At 42.6% G+C, this 21,446-nt stretch overlaps 1 protein-coding gene across 4 annotated transcripts in view; it reads left to right on the plus strand.

Moving 5' to 3' along the window:
* The window catches only part of YEATS2 (YEATS domain containing 2), an 82,102-nt gene extending 61,767 nt beyond the window's left edge, over positions 1–20,335 (plus strand). For 3 of the 4 annotated variants that reach the window (XM_019668403.1, XM_019668418.1, XM_019668411.1), the window contains 10 exons: positions 4,047–4,175; positions 4,713–4,811; positions 9,554–9,656; positions 11,078–11,151; positions 12,576–12,655; positions 13,335–13,536; positions 15,139–15,365; positions 16,244–16,318; positions 17,085–17,158; positions 18,579–20,335. In XM_019668403.1, the coding sequence (XP_019523948.1) occupies positions 4,047–4,175; positions 4,713–4,811; positions 9,554–9,656; positions 11,078–11,151; positions 12,576–12,655; positions 13,335–13,536; positions 15,139–15,365; positions 16,244–16,318; positions 17,085–17,158; positions 18,579–18,687 (1,172 nt within the window). In that variant the 3' untranslated portion in view covers positions 18,688–20,335. The remainder of the gene's footprint in view (positions 1–4,046; positions 4,176–4,712; positions 4,812–9,553; positions 9,657–11,077; positions 11,152–12,575; positions 12,656–13,334; positions 13,537–15,138; positions 15,366–16,243; positions 16,319–17,084; positions 17,159–18,578) is intronic. The other variant, XM_019668428.1, reaches the window with a different exon arrangement.
* The last annotated feature ends 1,111 nt before the right edge of the window (positions 20,336–21,446 follow it).

Raw genomic sequence — 21,446 nt, forward strand, 5'->3', positions numbered from 1 at the left:
CTTACCTGCAATTCTAAAATCCAAAAACCTATGAAAACCAAAGTTTTTTTTCATAACTAATTTTAGGGTGAAATCGGACCTCTATTGACAAGCTATTTATGCTACTCTATATGAATATTCATGTTTTGCCACAGAAATATTAATGTGTTTGATTATACCATGCTGTCCCCAATGCCATGGGCTGATATAATATACAACATTGCTTCTCAAACTTGAGAGATCAGTTTTGTTTGTCTAATCCAGTACAGATACTTCTGTAAAATGTAATAAAGAATGCCACAGCAATGCCAAACTGTCGCCAAAGTTTCTGAGCACTCATAATTTCTGTATTAATGTAACAGATTAATGTCTTATTGTAGATTGATAACAGTATACCAGCTGGCACTAATAAACACAAATCCTGAATATCACTGATACACACACACACACACACACACACACACACACACACACATACATACATACATACAAGTAAATACACACATATACTTTAGTACCTTTAGATAAAAGATTGTGGATATTGTTGTTCTTTGTTATTGTTATTACAATCACTACATTCCATACATGACTCTAAACCAGACCCCTATGTTTTGTTTATTTGGGTGTAGTTAGAGACGAAAAGCTTAAGACCAGTATATTTTCCCCATGACTTCTGCCTCCCAGTTAAAATGGATCAAGTTCTAGCACAGGGAGTGCTTGCTGTACTAACTGAAGGTTTGGAAGCACCATGTCAAGACTGGAGTAGAAACAGGAGTGACAGTTGTAAGAAACGGATGCCCTCCCCTTTTATGATTACGTTTTTAACGTGCAATACATGAAGTGTCCCTGCTTTAAGTTCTGATTTCATTAGATGCTGCTGCTGAAACTTTCCCTATCACGTTGTCATAAAAGAGTCAAACTATTGCCTATTGACCATTCATTTTTTAGTTAAATGTTTTGTGTGCATTATAAACTATGGAGAACAAGGTTAGTCACCGCTGTGACTGGAGCAGAGTGAGCACAGGAGAGCGAGCCTTGGAGGTGGAATCTGGGTGATGGGGGCCAGATCACGCAGGGCCTTTGTAGGTCATTTTAAGAACTTGACTTTTACTCCAAGGGAAGCCACTGGAAGGCTTTAAGCTAAGGAGTAACATGATCTGCCTTACCTTTTAACAGGACCACTGGCTGCAGCCTTTAGATTTAACTATGGGGCACAGAGTGGCATCAGGGAATGGACCAAGAAGTAGACACTATGAAAGAAAATTCGGTGATGTATCAGGGAGCCTTGGCAACATCAGACTAAAAGGAGTTCCAGAAAGAAAACAGAAACTAGTGGGAAGGAAATGACCCAAGAAAGGGAACAGTTTATCCCAGAATTGAAGGGCACGAACTTCCAGGTTCAAAAGGCACAGTCAGTGTCCAACACAATGAATAAAAGATGGTTTACACAGAGGCACAATGTGTTCATGAAATCAGAACGCCAAGGACAAAGAGAAGATCCTAAAAGCTATCAGAATAAGAAAAGTTCAGAAATTACGTTATCATTGGACTTATCAGTAGCAATGCTGGAAGCTAGGATATTGCTTTTCAAAATTCTAGGGGAAAATTACTTTCAGTTTAAAATTCTATAGTCAGCCAGTACCAAGTGTGAGAATAGAAATATTTTCTGACAGGCAAAGTTTCAAATGTATTCCCTATGCACCCTGTCTCCTGACATTACTAACATATGTTTTACCAGCGTGAAGAGCTGTCAACCAAGAAAGAGGAAGAAAACAGGATCCAACATAGAAGGAAGGCAAAGGGGACTTCCAGGGTAACAGCGAAGGATGTCCCCAGGAGATCTTTACCGCAGGCCTAGAAAGCAACAGTCCAAATTGGAGCAGATCAGAGAGCTCCAGGAAGGCTATTGCTTCTAAAAATTGGAGCTGTAAATAATAATAATAATAATAACTATTATTATTATTATTATTATTATTATTATTATTATTATCATTATTATTTTTAGCTGAGCCATCCTGCCACCTGTTGGCAGCTCAGTGGCAACTCAGCTCGGGCTGGGAATCAAACCAGCAACCCTGTTGCTCAGAGCTCGCACTCTTGAGCAAGCTCTTAACCAACTGAGCCACTCGGCCAGCCTGGAGCTGTAAATTATTTAGGAGATTTGATTATGTGGAGAATTGTATTAAGGGGTAATTTATAGCATTCTTGAAGGAGGTAGGAAGACTGAGGAAGATGTTGAAAGACAACTAAGCAAATGAAAAAGGAAGAAATTATTAAGCCCAGAAGATAAAATGGAATCATAGTATTATGGTATTCTTTGGACCAATAGAGAACAATACTGGAGTATTAAGAAAGAAAGGGTATAAGTGCCTTAAAGTGCTTATCTACCCTTATAAATAGTAAGTCAGTCTATAACATGAAAATGTTACATCATAATTTATCAAGGCCTACAATGTATACATTCTTTTAAAACTACTGAGATAAATATTAAAAGAACCAAAGGACCAGAAGGGTTAAACTGGATGCTACTGGGGAACTAGATGAGGCTAGGGAGGTAGAGGAAAGGATGGCTATTTTTAGTTTTAAGCCTTTTAATGCTTTTTACTTTCCGGCTGACAAGCATGTAATATTTTAAAAGAAGTCAGAATTTTAAAAATATGAAAACACCAGGTCATTGTATATACTCTCTAGGGGCACAGCTCAGTAAATATTTATAACTTAACTGATTTAACACTCGTCTTTTCCAAAGAAAGATTTCCTTGTTTATTTAAGGCTTTGTTCTAGAAAGTATTTAAGATCATTCCTTTCCTTAAACCAACTGCTTTCCAGTGCCTTAAAGTACCTTTGGCCACTGATGCTGTTTTTAAGTAAATGTTACAATGTGTTTGTGTTGTGTCTTATGTGCTCTCTCACAATAAAATTGGTCACTTTTTACTAACCCTCTGACTGCCTACACTAGTTCCATAATGGAAATGGGAATATGGAAATGACCTTGAAAGGAAAGTGGGAGAGGATGACCCTTTCTAAAATGATAAGTTGAAACTATCTGATGTTTGAAAAAGAGGAGCTACACAGAGATAGGAAATTATAAGTTATGATGAATAGAAAGATTAGCTGTAAAGGGATGGTGTGAAAGAGATGCAGATAAATTGGGACCAGATTAAAATGGACTCTGAATGCTTTGAAACTAATTTTGGAAACTTTCGCTAGGCAGTCAGGAGCCAGAGAAGGTTTTCTTTTTTAAGATTTTATTGGGGAATTGGGGGAGGGGAACAGACAAGTTACTGTCCTTTTGTTCTTCAGTCTAGATGTGGAGGACGTTGCTTCACTGGCCCATGTTGGTATTATCATTGCACTCTTCCCGGGTGAGGCAGTTGCTTGCCAGCCATTGGACGGCCGCTCACACTGGCTGCCAGCCACTCACGGTAGCTTATGGCAGCCCACAGCAGCAGGGGCTGCAGCCTACACCGTCCCCGGTGACTCACGGCAACCCAGCTCCAGGTCGAGCTGTTGTTCACCATCTTAGCTGTAGAGGGCGCAGCATCACTGGCCCTCATGTGGGATCCGAACTAGGGCCCTGCTGCTCAGAGCTGGTGTCCCAAGCCAACCCCCAGCCAACGCGTCACTCAGCCAGCCCCAGAGAAGGTTTTTATGTAGGAAAACAACAGTTATCCAAATCAAAATACAAAATTTTATATCGTTTGTACCTATCACAGCTATTTACAAAACAAATTGTTGAAACAAACGTGGAAAAGAACTGCCTCAGAATGTTCAATACTGGTTGTCTCTGCAGTAGAACTCTGGATGACTATCTCTGCTATTAGCTCTGCTTTTCCAAAAATTTCTGTATTTGTGATGGCACGGTAAAAATAAATCATTGTTGTCATACCATTGCTTCATTGTGAACTCTGCCACAACCATTGCCTCATGCTTCTAGCTCTTTGTTTACTGAAAGGGTAAATGTCCTAAGAACTTCGTCTCATAAGAAAGTAGGAATGGTAAAGAGAGCAGGAACTTTCAGGAAGCATCTGATCTTCAACTTGGCCTTATCTTCCAACTTATTTTAGGATTGTTAAAGATTCACTCCAGTCAATCCAATCCCCAGCAGGCTGTCTTGACAATCCCCAGCCAGCTCAAACCACTCAGTGTAAATACATCGGGAGGTGTGCAGACTATACTGATGCCTGTGAATAAAGGTAAGTCCTTCCCGGTGGGCCTGTCGTAGGTAGTTGTCTCTAGGCCCGTCTTGGGGCAAAGTGCCAAGTTTGGTCTATCAGTTGGTTCTGCTCCTCCCATGTTACAGCTTGCCCTTTAGCTGTTGCAGTATTCCCTGGCACCTTGAACTCTAGAGCACCAACTCTGGGACTGAAAGTAAAGCCCAAGTGGTCCGTTGGCTTCTAATAGCTGCATATTTCTAAAGTTAAGTAGAGGGGGAATATTTGGGGCATTTATGAGCGTTCAGGTTAGTTGGATTTTTATTTCCTTAATTTAATGACAAGTCCTCATTTCCACAGTTGAAGATAATGGCTCATTGACCCTAAGACGAATAGTAAACAACCCACCTTGTCAAACTCACTGTATTAAAAAGGACCCTATCATTTCTGTTGTACTGTTTTACTGAGATTGTTTTTGTGCTATTAGTTGAAAATGGGGTTATCACTTGGGAGTTAGAGCATCCTCATTAAAATAATTTCTGTATTTCTTATATCCTCCCCTCCTTTTTTGCCTGTTAGTGGTTCAGTCATTTTCTGCCAATAAATCACCTACTGTTCTGCCTGTAGCTGCCCCAGCACCAGTTGTCCCCAGCTGTGCTCCAGCAACTGTTACAAAAGGTATGTAGTTTCTCACAACTTATTTGCCCACAAGTTTTATGCAAGACATTACTGTAATCTGAATCCCTTGAATTTTCAACATCTGTGACTCAGTCACCTCAAAAATATGTACTGTTTATGTAGTAGACTTCACATTGAGAAAAACATACAGGTACATAAAGCATCATTTCTGTCCTCCAAGAGCTTATAATCAGGTTGAAGAGAGTAAGCAATGATTTATAAATGCAGGATAAGTGTCCTGGAAAGTGAATGCTGAAATATTTCAATCTTGGATGTCTGATCAGGGCTAGGGCAGTGTGGAGAGGGATAGGACATGGACTGTTCCCCTGTATGGGACATGGACTATAACCTGGACTTTCAAAGAGTAAAGGATTTTTAGCTGTGAAGAGGTCCAGGGGCAAGCCAGGCTAAGTGGACAGTAGGGACAGAGACTCAGTGCTTGTTTAGGAAGTAGACCAATAACAGGGACTCCTGGGGTATATAGACGTGTAAAGGAGGTTTAGGTAGAACCAGACTTTGGCAAGTTGAGGACATTTCTGACCATTGAGTAGATTAAGATAGTGCATTGGATTAGAACAGCACGTTTTGACATTGATAACATCTGTAATAATGGTGATAGCTGTCTTGTGTAACTGAAAATGTACTAGGCACCATGCTAGCTACTTTATTATATCACTACTTATCCCAGTACTTCAGAATAGCTGTTACACCCATTTTACAAATGAGGACACTGAAGTCTGGAGATACTCTGTATATTTCTCAAGTATAGAAAGCAGTGCAGTTGGAATATGAAATATGTCTGCTTTTCAGGCATGCCAGGATCTCTCATAATAGTCTTGAGAAGAGGTGGATTTGTAACTTAAACATGACCATCTAATGCTGTAAGGGGTTGGCCAACTACTCTGCTGCCTGTTGTTTAAATAAAGGTTTATTGACATGCAGCCATGCCCATTCATTTACGTATTGTCTCTGGATGTGCTGCAACCTCAGAGGTCGAACTACTCAAGTTCCAACTGAAATCATGACTCACAAAGCCCACAGTATTTACTGATTAGTCCTTTGTAGGAAAAGTTTCCCAACCCCTGATCCAGATAGCTGATGACAGAAATGCTGGACCAGTATTTCTCTTCAATAGTAGGTATATATATCATAGGCCTTCCTTATGTAGATTCTAATTCAATTAATTTTAGACTGGGGCCAGAACATCTCTGTTATGATTTTAATTGAGGTAAAATTTTATATAGTGAAATACAAAGCATACCATTTGATGAGCTTTGACAAATGTATAAACCCATGTAACATCCCACTTAAGATATAGAAATTTCTGGCCTTTTTGAGCCATGCTTTTGCTTGGGCCTGCTTCAAACTCTTTGGAGTGTACTTTCTCTTCTAATAATGACTCTTGAGCTACTGCCTTCTGCTCGGGCCCACTTCTACCTCTTTGGAGTGTACTTTTTCTTCTAATAAACTGCTCTTTCACTACTTAAAAAAAAAAAAAAGATATAGAAATTTCTATCACCTTGTGTCCCTTACAGTCAATTCTCACCCCCTACAGGTAACCACTGTTCTGATTTCTATTACAATAGATTAGTTGTCTATTTTTTAAGTTTATATGAGTGGAAGGACATGTATTCTTTTGTATCTGGTTTCATTTATTTACCATAATGTTTTGAGATTCATCCATGATACTGAGCAGTATTCCACATTGTAGGAGTGTACCACAATTTGTTTACCCTCTCTCTTGTTGGTGGACATTAGAATTGTTTCCAGTCTGGGGCTATTAGGTACAAGCCTTTGAGAGTATGTTTTCATTTTTCTAGTAGAATAGCTGTCTCAGCTTGCTCATTATATAATTCTATAATTATTTGAGTGCCAGATTAGAGTGAGTGTACTTGCACCCATAACTCTGAAGTATCTGAACTTTTTCTGAGGACTTCTTTCTGTTTATTGAAGCCTTGGAATCACTAGGGGTTGGGGGAATATGTATTACAAACAGTGAAATTAGCAAGATCACTCAACTAAAGTCAATATACATATAAAAATAATTTTCATTTCTGTATAGAAATTAAATGCTAACAACCTACTAAACATTTCTGAGAGAAATTAAAATGACCTAAATAAATGGAAGGATATACCATTATAAATATAATTTTAAAATTATGGATAATTAATTATAAATATAATACATCATATTAATTTATTGAAACACCTGACATTAACAACTCTCACCAGGGCCGGCCGAGTGGCGCAGTGGTTAAGAACTGGCTTGGGACGCCAGAGGGCCCCGGTTCGGATCCCACATATGAGGGCCAGTGACACTGCCCTCTACAGCTAAGATGCTGAACAGCTCAACCTGGATCTGGGCTGCCGTGAGTCACTGGCGACGGCGTACGCTGCAGCCACTGCTGCAGTGGGTTGCCATGGGCTACAGTGAGTAGCTAGCAGCCAGCATGAGCGGCCAGCAGCCGCCGTGAGCAGCCGTCCAGAAGCTAACGACTGATCTGCCTCACCCGGGAAGAGCACAATGATGGTGCCAGCTTGGGCCAGTGAAGCAACGTCTTCCACAACTAGACTGAAGAACAAAACGACAGCAACTTGTCTGATCCCCTTCTCCCAATTCCCCAGCGCTGTTCCCATCCCCCAATTCCCAATAAAAATCTTTAAAAAAAAACAAAAAACTCTCACCAAAAATGACATATAGATTCAATATAATTCCAATCAGAATCGCTACAGTGTTGTTTTTGTTGTGCATAGAAATTGACAAGCTAAATCTAAAATGTATAAGTAAATACAGAGGCCTAGAATAGCTTGAGCCAGTCTTAACGAACAAAAAACTAGGGGACTTAGATGACAAGATATTAATATATGTACTATAAAGCTGCAGTAATTGAGATAGTGTGGTATTGGTTCAAGAATAGACAGACTAATGGAACAGAAAAGAGAGCCCAGAAATAGACTTATACGTATGTATGGTCACCTGACTTACAATAAATGTTCTTTTCAATAAGCAGCGCTGGCTTAATTGGATATATACATTTGGGAAAACAGTGAACTTTGGCTCCCACCTGACACCATAAACAAAAATTAATTTGAGTTGCATCATAGACCTAAATGTGAAAAGTAAAATAGTAAAGCTTCTAGAAGAGAATATGAAAATACCTTTGTGACCCTGGGCAGAGAACACACAAAAACATTAGTCATAAAAGAAAAGATTGATAAATTGGACTTTATTCACAACGGGAACCTCACTTCATCAGAGGGACAAAATTAAGAGTGAACGTCAAGCCACAGACTCAAGGATATGTGCAATAGATACATCTAACAAAGGAATCATAGACAGAGTATACACAGACCTAAAAATCAATATGGAAAGATTGGCACTAGTTTTTTTAAAGATCAAAAACTGATACGAAAAGTTGTTCAGTCTCATTTGTCATCAAGGAAATACAAATTAAAATCATTGTGAGATACCATTCTGTCACCAAAATTAAAAGGATGGGCAACACCAAGTGTTGGTAAGGATGTGAAACAATTGGTACTCGCACACACTGTTGGTGGGACAATAAATTAATATAATCACTTTGGAAAACAGTCTGACAGTTTCTAATAAAATTAGACATACATCTGCCCTATGTTCCAGCAAATACACTTCTAGGAAATGTGTGCATACGTCCACCAAAAGACATACAAGAATGCCCATCACACTGATTTCTCATAGCTAAAATGATGCTGATACAAACGAGTATGTACAGTATGATTCCAGGTACATGAAATTCTGAGTGGACAAAAGGTGGTATCTCTGGCGGGGACAACCTGCCAAAAGCATAAGGAAGTCTGGTTGAAGACTGGAAATACTGTGTCTTGATTGGAGTAGTAGGTGTATACATAGGGGAAGTTTATCGACCTGTACATTGAATTTTTGCACACTTTATGCTAGTTATGCAGCAATAAAAAGGGGGGAAAAGATGTACTAGGAGATGTCATTTGTAGATCCCTGTTATAGGAAACTACCAAAAGAGATTGAAAAGGGAAATGACACTAAAAGGTTCCTTCAGGAAAGTTTTCTGGTGCTGATGTACAAGATAGATGGTAAGGGGAAGGGATTGAAAGCAGGGAAGCTGGTACAGAAGCATAGTGTGTGGTCCTGGTGTTTTGATCAAAGAAGACGGTAGAAGTGATGGAAGACATGTGCACCTGTCTTGCATCAAGAATAGATTTAGTAAATATTAGAAGCCTGATGTTATTAGTATAGCTTGGATATTTCCTAGCACAGAGGATCTGGATCTGATTTTTGCTTTCTGACTTTTATCTCAGAACACTGAAATAATGCTGAAAGTTGATAAACTCAGTGGGAGAGATAATATCCAAAAGGATATTAGAGCTTAGAACAGGCCAGTGTTGTGTTTTAATGTGACAATGTTCAAGTGTGTGATTGGGGGTCAGGGGGGAGGAGCTTACATAGCAATGTTGTTGGCCCTTTAAGAAACGTCTACAAAGCCATTTTATTGCCCTGCCTTGTCATGAGCCTGGAGTTGCTCCCCATGAGACCCAGGCTAACAGTTCTTCCCTTGTCTGCTGACCCTGTGCTGAGAGGCGCCATCTCAGTCCCCTAGCTGTGCCCCTACAACAGCTGGTGTGGCAGTTTCCTCACTGCATTTCACTGGAAGGGCTTTTGTTGCTGCCTGCACGTGTCCTTTCATCATTGAGCCTAACAACTCTCTTTTTGTTGCTCTTCCTTGTAGTGAAGACTGAACCAGAAACTCCTGGGCCAAGCTGCCTCTCTCAGGAGAGCCAGACAGCCGTGAAAACAGAAGAAAGTTCTGAGCTTGGAAACTATGTCATTAAGTAATTATTTTAGTCTTTTCTAAGCAAGTTGTGCTTTGGATATTTTTATGATACTTTCTAACAGCCGTGCCTGTGACAGTATATATAAAGTTGTGTGTGTGTGGAGATAAGCCCCTTTAGAGGTGGATACCTTCTGTGTGAACAAGTATTACCACTCGACGCACAGCGCAAGAGTCTAATTTACGCATTGATGTGATCTAGAGGTGGCACTTGATTTGTCGCCTCAGAAGCCTCAAGTGGAATTGTACATCTCCCTCCAGTGGAGCTTGCCAGCATGTACTTTTTTTTTTTTTTTTTCTGAATCCTTGGGTATGGGATTCCTCATGATGTAATTACTCAGGTGTGTACAAATTTTGTGTCCCAGTATCTACACACCTGCCTAATTAAACAGCTCTCTTTTCATGGGCCATATGCACTCATTGCTTCTTCTAGAAATACTTCATGAGGTTTTTCAGTTTCCAAATTGGGAACCCACCTCTGACCACATACTTTGATGTATCTCAAACTGCTGGCAACAATAGAAAAATAACCACTTTCACATGATAGGTGACAGCATGAACTGTACTAAGCAACCCTAAGATAGGTATCTGTATGATCGAATTTTACCATACAGTGGTAGTCATACTGAAAAGAAATTAGTGGCTTTTTACAAATATAGATAAAATGTGATATTTGCATCAGTTGCTATTCCTGGGGTCTCATCTGTTTATTTTATTTTATTTTTTTTTAAGATTTTTATTGGGGAATTGGGGGATGAGAAACAGACAAGTTGCTGTCCTTTTGTTCTTCAGTCTAGTTGTGGAGGACGTTGCTTCACTGGCCCAAGTTGGCACCATCATTGCACTCTTCTCGGGCGAGGCAGATCAGTCGCCGGCTTCTGGACGGCCGCTCACGCTGTCTGCTGGCCGCTCACACTGGCTGCTGGCTACACACAGTAGCCCATGGCAACCCACTACAGCAGGGGCTGCAGCCTATGCTGTCACCAGCAACTCACGGCAGCCCAGCTCCAGGTTGAGCTGTTGTTCAGCATCTTAGCTGTAGAGGGCAGTGTCACTGGCCCTCATATGTGGGATCCGAACCGGGGCCCTCTGGCGTCCCAAGCCAGCTCTTAACCAACACGCCACTCGGCCGGCCCTCTCATCTGTTTATTTAGTCTTCATGGTTTTTTTTTTAAGCATAGAATGATCTTCCTTTATAAAGAGGGCTCTGTGGAAGGAAAGACCTGCCAATATAATCGGTTTAAGTTTTAATTCCCTCAGAAAAGGGGAATATGTATGTAAATTCATGTATATATATATATATATATATATATATATATATATATATATATATATATATATATATATATATATATATATATATAGCCAGAAAATGCTGTGTGTATTTACAACCTTGATTTTCTTTTCTTTTATCCTTCTCAGGATAGACCATTTAGAGACTATCCAGCAACTCTTAACAGCAGTAGTAAAGAAGATCCCATTAATCACTGCAAAAAGTAAGACAGTTTTACTTAATATACGGATGCATTTTGTTTTTTAAGAGGTGACCTACTTGGCATATTGAGTCCACTTAAATCACTTGTATATAAATTGAAACTGATGTGGTAGTTATCTTAAGGAGGTTTTTGCTACAGCTATTGCTCATTTGCAGGGTTTTAGGATTCAAAATATCTTGGTCAACTGGTTAATCATGTATTGTCTTCACTGTGATCTATAGAAGGAATTTCTGACATTTATTTTTGTATATAAATCATAAATCTGTTGTGTATAATTAAAACTGCATTAGTTGTTAATGTTTATTAATAAGGAAAGAAATTAGCATTTGCCTACAATGCACCAGACTCTCTGCAGGCTTGTTACATTTACTGTCATATTCAATCCCAGTCTCTTATGGGATAGGTGATGTCATCTCTGTTTTACAAACGAGAAAACTGAGGATAAGCAAGGATAAGCAACTCGCTCAAGATCAGTAGCTATGGGTGGTGAGGCAGGATATAGCCCAGTTCTCTCTGACTCCAAAGCTATTCTTCTTTCCTCTCCCACGCACTATCACGCACTTGGCAGAAATGCACGATTGTCATGACCTCCAAGAGTGAAGTCTGCTCTGTCACTGCCCATCATTGGCTAGCCAGAATAATTGGCTTCTCAGCCCCAGTTGTTCTCACAGAATTGACAGCCCTTAGGTGTGTGCTGTCGGGCAAGATCACATGGACACTTAGAGGGAAGTGATGAGCAGATTATATCACATTCATGGGAAGATGAAAAGTATAGGCCAAGTACAGACTACCCTGCTTATTTTTCCCCCCCCCCCAACTGTAATAGCAAAGAAATGATTTCTTTTTTTCTCTGTTGATATTTGAGGGGCCATTTAGAGGTAGCTCGAAGTAATGACATTTTCCTAGCCCAGCAGAATAAAATTCAAAAATCTTTCTGCTTCCTCCTCTCTCCTTCCCACCCACCCTCCCCTTTTTAAATTTAGATACAAATACAAATACTAAAGCTGACAGGCAGTTCAGAAACCATCTTTCCCAACAGTCTCATTTTACAGAGGAGAAAACTGAAGCCCAGAGAGGTGATGTAGGCTGTCCCCGGCCACTTAGGGAGTTAATGGCCGCGCCAGGGCTCCATCGCAGGTCTCCTGGCTCCTGGTAGAACGCCATTTCCACTCATTTTAATAGCTTCATGGCAGGAGATTCTTTCTCTACCAAAGAAGCTGATTTCACAAGGAGAGGTGTTTTGAGTACACACATCTATTTTAAGAAAAAGCCCATCTTCTGTGTTATACTGCATCTGAACTTGCCAGTAAGGAGCAACTTAAATAAAGAGGCCTAAAGAAACTTTTGGACGTGCTTTCAGCAAATAAGGTTTTATTTAAGTCATAACCATTTTATTCAGAGTTGGCTGGATATGTGCATTCTAGGTGAAGATGCCAGCTGTTTTTCTGCAAAGTCTGTGGAGCAGTATTATGGCTGGAACATTGGAAAAAGGAGAGCTGCTGAGGTAATGCCATGTCTGCCTATTTAATATGCACCCATTACTGAGAGCCTGTGGGGAGAAAACCAAAACATATGGGCATTCGGGCTGCTTCCATCAACCTTGTCATATGGAACAATGATAAAATTTGCAGCATATTTTGTTAAGTATTTGATAGTAGAATTTTTTCCTCAATTAAAAATCTGATTCTTCAAACATTTGTATTGTAGCTAGCCTTTGAAAGTCTGTCTACTTTCTTTTCTTGTATTGGTAAAATTCTCAAATTTTTAAATGAATTTCAGTATATTAAAGTTCAATCAAGTATTTATTGAGTGCATACAATGTGATATATGCCAAACAGTGGGATTCTAAGAGGAAATAGCATGTACAAAGGCATGCTTTTAGGACAGTATGAGAAAGTCGGTGTGATGGATTTGGGGAAGTTTGGGGAGGGAGAGGAAGTGGGCGATCACAGGTTGAGACCAGGTGAAAACTTTATAGGCCAAAGATACGAGATACATTTTATTTTATAAGCATTCGGTAAAAATTCTTTTAGTTTTGTTTTAAACTGAGGAGTAACACAGATTTGTTTTTCTTAAAAAAAAATAATAATTCTAACAAGTTAACATGGTGATTTACAATTGGGTGATTTGTTGGAACATGCTGCTAAGTTGAATTTGATTATGGTTCAAAAAATGTTTTTAAGTGGCAAAGAGCAATGACGATGCGAAAAGTCTTACAAGAAATACTGGAGAAGAATGCAAGATTTCACCACCTGACTCCCCTTAAAACCAAGCACATTGCTCACTGGTGTCGCTGCCACGGCTACACCCCACCTGATCCCGAGAGCCTGCGGAGCGACGGGGACTCTATTGAGGATGTGCTGACCCAGATCGACAGCGAGCCAGGTAAGCCTTCAGGGGGCTCAGAGCATCCTCGGCACACCCAACATGCGGCCATCTCTTCAGCCTCCGTGGTTCTGGGACCTCCTCAGTCCCAGCAGTTTCCCTAGGACTCGAAGACTTACTGTGGGGCACAGGCGCCTGCTCCACCTCTGGCCACGTGTCCCACCCTGTGCGCCCTGCCAGTACAGTCCCTGCAGAACTATTTGTACCTAGGTGGTGTGCCCACCACTCTGTTCTGGCCCAGGCCATACACTAGGCGCGCTCTGTTTTTTTCAGGAGTCTTCCTCCCTAGGAAGACTTCGCTCATCCACCTCCCTTCCTCCAGGTGGAATTACTTCTCCTTCCTTTGTGACCTTATAACCCCTCAAAGATGAGTCTGTCCAGTCTCCCTGAAGATGGGGACACTGTCTTATCTGTTACTTTATTCCCAGACCTAGCTAGGAAGTGTGCTACCCAGCGTTGAGGGCACAGGTGTAAATAACTAATAATGTTGCAGATACAGTGAATTGTTTTATGATAAAGACACAAGCAGCTGTGCTGGATGAGGGGCAGGTGGGCAAGGGAGCAGAGCATAAAAGATACATGGGGAGAATATTTTGAATTTCACCTTGAAGAATAAGAAGGGTTGTTTTCTCCTCCCAGCCCCATTTCTGTAGAAAAACAGAAGCTCCACCTCCCGGTCTGAGGGAACCTGGCGCACAGGGAGGTTATGGGGGTCCTTTAAGACTTCGTACAAGGCTTTCCTGAGAGCCCTAAATGCAGGGTGACCTCTCCTTTCTCTGCTCTCCAGCAACACTGAATCTCAGAACCTTGAGGGTTGTGCAGATTTACATGTCTGAGCTCTTTGGAGAGCAGAGAGCATGTTGATTACATCAGGCTTCACTGGTAGTATATGGAAAGCATTATATTTCATACACACTGGGCTTTCTGTTACTGTGACTGATTACTTTGTCAGCGCCCATCCAGCCAGTCAAACGGCAGCAGCCGGAGCGGGATGGCGTGCGACCAGCCCGCTGGTGCCCGTAAGCCCACCTTGTACCTGGCCTGGACCTCACTTATTCATCCACAAAGTGAAACGGATGCACTAAAAGATGCCCAGCGCGTCTGCTAGCTTCAGAGTTCTAATACTCTTTGTTAGACTTCGTATAAATCATCTTAGTAAAGACGGGATGCAGGGGGCACACTAAAATATTAACAATACTTATCTCTGAGCAGTGAGAGAATATGGGTGATTTTTATTTCTTTACTGTGCATTTCTGAATTTTCCAGATTTCAAATATGAAAAAAAAAAATCAGTTTAATTATTAATATTTGAGGGGTGGGCAGAGGACCTTCTTTTTGGTGTCAGAATTATGTGCTGTCTGTTTTGTCTAATATTGCAGTTACATCACATACATCTTAACACAAGCTACCTGTCTCTGTACTTGTTTACCTCATGAATTACCAGTTCCCATAATTACAGATCCAGAGTTTTAGAACCAAAAAAAAGGTCAGCTCCCTTGATACTTAAACCCTCCTTCCCTGGGTCTCAGACTGTTGGTCTTATAGAAATGGAAAGTCCTTTTGTCACCACAGCTGTCACAAGACTGATTACCTCTAATTTAGAGTTCCCGTCGTCATTCTCCTCGGCTGACAACCTCTGCCGGAAACTGGAGGACCTGCAGCAGTTTCAGAAGAGGGAACCAGAGAATGAGGAGGAGGTGGATGTCCTCAACCTCTCAGAGCCGTTACAGATAAACATCAAAAAAGAACAGGAAGAGAAACAGGAAGAAATGAAGTTCTACCTGCCGCCAACACCAGGGTCTGAATTTATTGGCGACATCACACAGAAGGTAGGGGCTGTGGCCTGTGATGTTGCTGGAGCGCAAACCAAGTGCGAGATGCTCAGACGTTCAGCCTTATAAGCTGACAGCAGACTTTTCTGGTGAAGTAAATGTATGATTTACTTCTGCCTGATAACACCCGGGGTATGCTTTCTGGGCACCCGCCTTCCCACACCAGAGCCCTTGGGCAAGAAATTAATTACATGTGGAAAGGTTGGTTGTTGAACTTGGAATTGGAGCAAAGGCAGCTAGATAATAGACAGGTTTTTTTACTTTTCATCTCCTTTTTTCTCATCTGCCTCAGTAGAAACACCTTGCCTTCACGAGGCATGTCACAATATTTCCAAGTACTTCAGAGGTTAAGCTTTCCCTGACATTTTGATAGCTCCCGCGTGTTCTGCCTGTGGTATGGATGCACCTGATGGCACGGGAGAGAATTAGTTACCCACCCAGCTCTGTAGCGTCTGCCACCTACACAGCTTCTGAGGACCCAGAGTGAAATAGAGCATTTATTTTCACTTGCGGGAGGAAGTGAAAAATGGGGCAAGACACAATTTCCAAGTCTATCTTCATTACCTTTTGCAGATAGGGCCTTAAAGTCTAATTCCAAGCTTTCCAATATGTTGATCCCATTATCAGGATTCATGGCATGTCCTGACCATGTTCTTCCATGAAGGAGATTCAGGGGCAAATGCAGGATTATAACAGCATTCACTCAGAAACATGGAAGAACTAGAGTAAACACATCCTCTCCCATGACTTCCTCATGAGTTTGTAGTTATTCTTCCAACCCGACATCTCTTTGGGTATCAAAGAAGTGTTCTTGTTTGGAGAAAGGCTGTTTTACTGTAGAGCTAGGAGCAAATGGCTTTCTCTTGCGTTTGCAGATTGGAATCACCCTGCAGCCTGTGGCACTTCACAAGAACGTGTATGCGTCGGTGGTAGAGGACATGGTTTTAAAGGTGGGTGCCTGCTGGCAGCCGAGGGGACACCAGACTGGGCAGTCGGGATGCCAGGCTGTTTTGAGTAAGAATAGAGATGTTTTGAGTAAGGGACAGGACAGCAATAGAATAGAGATGACACGTTTTAAGATTTGTCATCTTATTCAGGCTTCAAGTTTTCTTTTTTTTTTCCCCCCCTGATTTTTAAGTGAATTAGATTATGTTTCCTCTGAGTGTTGAAGCATCTCCAATAATAATTTCTTTGCTGGTGTCACTCTAACAATATCTTTCAGTGCCATTTCAAGTGCTTTTTCAGTAGTCTGAGGTGAGAGTCAGTGCTCTCATTGCTTTAGGAGGTGACAAAGGCAAAGCGTTGGGGTTTCTCCACATGTCACAACAACAACAACAACAAAGAGCCACAACTGTGCCATCCCCGAGCAAGGGGATGACAAAAACCAGTTTCCTTACCCAGTCAGATCTGAGCTCCGCAGCTCCTCGCTTGGTGGGTCTCCTCCCACAGCGGGGGTGCCTCACAAATAACTCTCACTTTCGCTTGTTTTCCTTAAAAACAGCATCTGATTAATGAAAACTACCCCCATTCATAATTTCTCAGACTCACAGCCTCTATCATTGTGGCCTATTATTCGGACCTTAAATTTTCTCTTGAGGGCTTTTGATCCTTAGATACAGTTGTTTCCAAAGTTTAGGGTGTGGAATGGGGCTGGATGCCCCCCTCTGGCCCGCAAGCAGACGGCCATTCTGGGGAGTCACACACCTTCTATTGCAGGCTACAGAGCAGCTGGTGAACGACATCCTGAGGCAGGCTTTGGCGGTTGGATACCAGACAGCATCCCACAACAGGTACCATTGTCTCTTTCATCGGTGGTATTGGGCTTACAGAGATTTCCTGACCATTTAGTTGCCCATCAAGAAGTTTTATACTTCAGTCAATCCAGTAGGAGATGAGGTATCAGTGCTTGGGACATTCTCAGAGCCAGACAGATTGAAGGGTCTGCTTGGTCATTTTGAGGGAACCTCTTGGTTGTGAAAGCTCAGCTTTGCCCAGAGGCTGGTATCTCCCCAGTCACTGCTTCATAGACACTGTTCAGCAGGACTCTGTTATGTTACCACGTGGAATACCAGCTCTTTGCAATTAAAGATAATAGCAGTGTCCATTAAATATCAGGTGTTGGAGCCAGGCATTACATATGTTACCTAATTTGCTTTTCATTGTAGAACTCTTACTCCCATTATAGAAATTGGGAAACCTGGCTTTGAAATATGTAATCTTACCTGGCTTCCCCAGCAGACACGTGATAGAATCTAGATTCACACTCAGATCTCATTGGCTGTAAAGCCCACAGGTTCACCACCATCTTTGCTGCTTCTCTACCACTGATTGGGACGCAGAATTTTGTTCTTTTCCTGGGCCTTGAAAGAGTGGTACGCAGGCCTTGGTTCCACATCCTGGTGTCCCTTTCAAAGGAAACATTTTATCTCATTGTGCTTAATGGCTGTCTTAAATTTATGAAACTATAACAGAGTGCCTGCAGATGTGCAGAGGCCTAAATCAGGGAGATATCAGACTTCACAGGAATACAATGCATTGGGCAGGATACAAGAGGCCTTGAAGAAAAAGCGAGGGGAAACACAGGAGTCCCAGTAATGCTGCTCATGATCCTGCTTGAAATCCAGGGAGGCTGAGCACCTGCTGTTGCCCCCACTCACCTCCATCGTCCTCGCTGTGGAGACAGGGAGGGACTTGGATGCCCTAGATAAGAACATTCAGCGTCACAGTTGGCCTGGCCTAACGCCCATCTCCCCATCTTTCCAAGTGACGGGAAATACGGTCCCAGAGTTCTGTGGTGCTTTGGCTCAGCTTTCAGTCTGCTAAGACTGAATTACAAAAATGTCATTGTCCTGCTCTCCACTTTACTTCCTCTTTTCTCAACCCTCAGAGTCTTTTTTTCTTAATCATTCCACCAGCTTTTTGAAATCAGTCTCATACCTGTGACTGGGAAGTCAGATTTGAGCCCTAAAAAGCACTGACTGAAAAGAGTAGGCCAAATCTTCACCAAAGTTAAAAGGAATTAATAGGAAAGAAGAGAGAAAGACTGTACCTGGCCACTCCCCGCCCCTCAGGTGGCCCTAAACCATGCCTTGTCACTCATCATTATCCTCTTTTTCAGGGCCTGTGCAAGAGCTGGTCCTGTAGATAAATTAACTGATTATTAGATGCTTGAGCGAATTGCACCTAACAGCCTTTGTTTTTTTGGACCAGGGTTCCCAAAGAAATTACAGTGAGTAACATTCACCAGGCCATTTGCAACATTCCTTTTCTGGACTTCCTCACGAACAAACACATGGGGATATTGAATGAAGATCAGTGAGTGGAATGAAGACGCGCTCAGGAGAGCAGGGTCCAGAGCTGGATCCAAACAAAGCTCTGGACTGTGACGACTCTGCCAGTTGGGGACGGAGGCTGCTTTCCACGTGCCTCAGGATATCGTGGCTATCAAACCGTTGCCTCCACTTAATTCAGTGTAACACCAGTGTGTTTGGCCCCAGGTCAGATCCCTCTAGGACAGAAACTTCCTGATTCTAGAGTGAAGCTGGGAGTGGGTGCATGCTGTGTCAGCTTGCATTTGTTCACTCTGCAGCTCCGTGAGAGGGTCCCAGAGTTGGCCCGGCCATGTGTGTCAGGTCTTTCCCCTGGCTGTCCTCAAGGAAGACACCTTGGGCCTGAGTCTCCCTCCAGGAGACAGCACATGAGTCTGGCAGGCTAGAGATTTCACCCATTCTGTAGGCTGGGCTTACAGGCAGCCCCAACCGTTACCCTCTGGGCCTCAGCACCCAGCAGGTGGCTGTGGTTTGGAGGCTCCGCACTCAGCCCACGTGCGTCAGCTACAGAACACGCCGATGCGGTGCGGAAAACAAAGGCCTGGGAGGTCGCAGGCTGAGCAGGATCCTTTTGTTTTAATGGAGCACAGGAGCGTTACTACAACCAGTATCAGATAGACAGAGCCCAGGGCAGGTCAGAAAAGGTTTGACAGTAGCCAAGAAGCTCTTAAGGTATTCGTAACAGACAGCACCCCCAAATCCCTACACTTAGCAGACTCGTACCAACTGTGCTGTGCCGGGCAGAGAGCCGGGCCCACACCGTTTGCGGGGTGCGGGAGCTTCTGCTGCCGGATCCATGTCGAGTGGCCAGTGGGGAGCAGCCCCTGGGACAGGCCCAGCTAGGATTGTTCGTCCTGTCAGTGGATTTTGTGTACCGTTCTCTGTCAAGTTCTTCCTAAGAAGAAAAGTTTCAAAGAAACACTTGTGGGTGCCTTAAAGGTAGAAAAATGACGGCGGAAGCCAAGAGACAGGGATATGCTCAGAAGCAGTGAGACTAGATTGTCCACAAGCAGGCGGAAGGGAGAAGTGAAGAGGAGAAGGCAGGCCAGCAGTGCTGTCCAGCGCCATTAGAGGTTCTACCCCAGGCTTCCTAACCGTCTGTGCAAGGAAGGCAACGAGGTTCTTCTCAGGAAGCTGCTCGAAGACAATTTGAAACCTGTGAGTCAACATCAAAAAAAAACTTACCCAAGCCACATAATTCGTGTTTTCATGAGTCCTGTAGATGTTTGAGTCAGGAAAAGAAGGCAGAGAGGTGACATGATGCGAAATCTACCCTTTTTTATTCAGCATCTGAGGAAGGAAGTCTGTTTGGTAAGGCACCCGGGCCCTGGCTTAGTGATAACAGAATAGTAGGAGAGGCTCGGCTAGTCTGTACATGAACTACTCCAGGCAAGGGTGATGGACAAGTGTATAGATCCCTTCAGCAGTGGACTGTGACAGCTTACAGGACGGAAGATTTGGTCCAAATGAGAATCAATCATGTACTACAGGCGTGAAAGCCTAAAGAAATTATCTTTTTGCAAAAGAACTATTAAATGACTTAACATTCCCTGTGTTAATGTTCAAATGTATTTGTATTCATAATGTGTAACATAATTGTGTAACAAAAATACCTACAATAAATCTTTTAGTATTTGCGATGGGTTTTTCTGAGTTTGAGGCACTACCCTTTGGGAGGGGTCTTCTTACATTAGGTTAGAAAGGGCTGGGATAGGGCAAAGATACCGGTGTTATATGTGTTTCATTCTTCCACTTCTTTCCAAAAAGAACTTGAGGCTATGCAAGATAAAGGATGACAGTTACGTAAGTCGGAAGGAAAAATTGGAAGATACATGTTGATCCTGGACATGATGATTTCTGACCGCGCAGGGCAAGGGAAAGCTGCCTAACTGAGCTCAGAGCCCCCTCCAAGCCAAGGCTGCTGTCTGATGACGAAACTCACTGGTTTGTCTGGCAGCATAGACATGGTCTACGCTGAGGCCTGAAAGAAGTTTCTCCTGTGACACAGTCCGGCTGTGACCATCTGCTATCATCATGGGCAAAAGATGACCAAAAATGCAGAAACATTTCAGAAGGACCGCTTTTTATATCCATGCTTACGAAGAACTAAAGGCTTTGAAAGCCTCCCCTGCAGGGACGAGGCATTGTGATACAGTCCAGGTGTGTAGCTTTCTGGGGACCAGACTTCGCTAAGTGTCGACCTCTAGGGAGTCAAATGGTCTGGAGGAAGGGGAGGAAGGGCATTGCTTAGGCTCCCTTCCTGAATGTTCATTGTCTCAGCCATGGTTTTGACAGGAGCCGTAGAACAGACAGTGAAAGAGCAGTGTCACTGGCAGTCCCTCTTACTGACTGAAGGAGCCTAGGTGAATGGGCCAGTGGGGTGGGCCCTGCTCATAGGGGTGGCTCCCCCCTCTGCCAAGGGCCACCAGCCAGCAGGGCCAGGGTTTTCTCAGACACTGCTTTTTGGAGTAATTACAAGTATGAAAGTACTAGTATTTGTGATGGGTTTTTCTGAGATTGAAGCACCGTAGAGCATAGAGAGGTGGGACCTTGCCCTAAATGACCAGATGAGAGGCTCTTGGGGGGCTTCCCTCTGGATGGGCCTTGTAGTGCAGCCCCACGGCTGCTGGAGGTGGGCTCCTGGCAGTGCAGGCTTTGGTTATGGAATCATTAATGTTGAACTCTTTCTTTTGGCTGACATTAGCTAACAGGTTGAACTAGTTTTTATTTTGTTCAATGTTTCTCGTTA

The sequence above is a fragment of the Hipposideros armiger genome, unplaced genomic scaffold, assembly GCF_001890085.2.
Source record: "Hipposideros armiger isolate ML-2016 unplaced genomic scaffold, ASM189008v1 scaffold_14, whole genome shotgun sequence".
Classification (NCBI taxonomy): domain Eukaryota; kingdom Metazoa; phylum Chordata; class Mammalia; order Chiroptera; family Hipposideridae; genus Hipposideros; species Hipposideros armiger.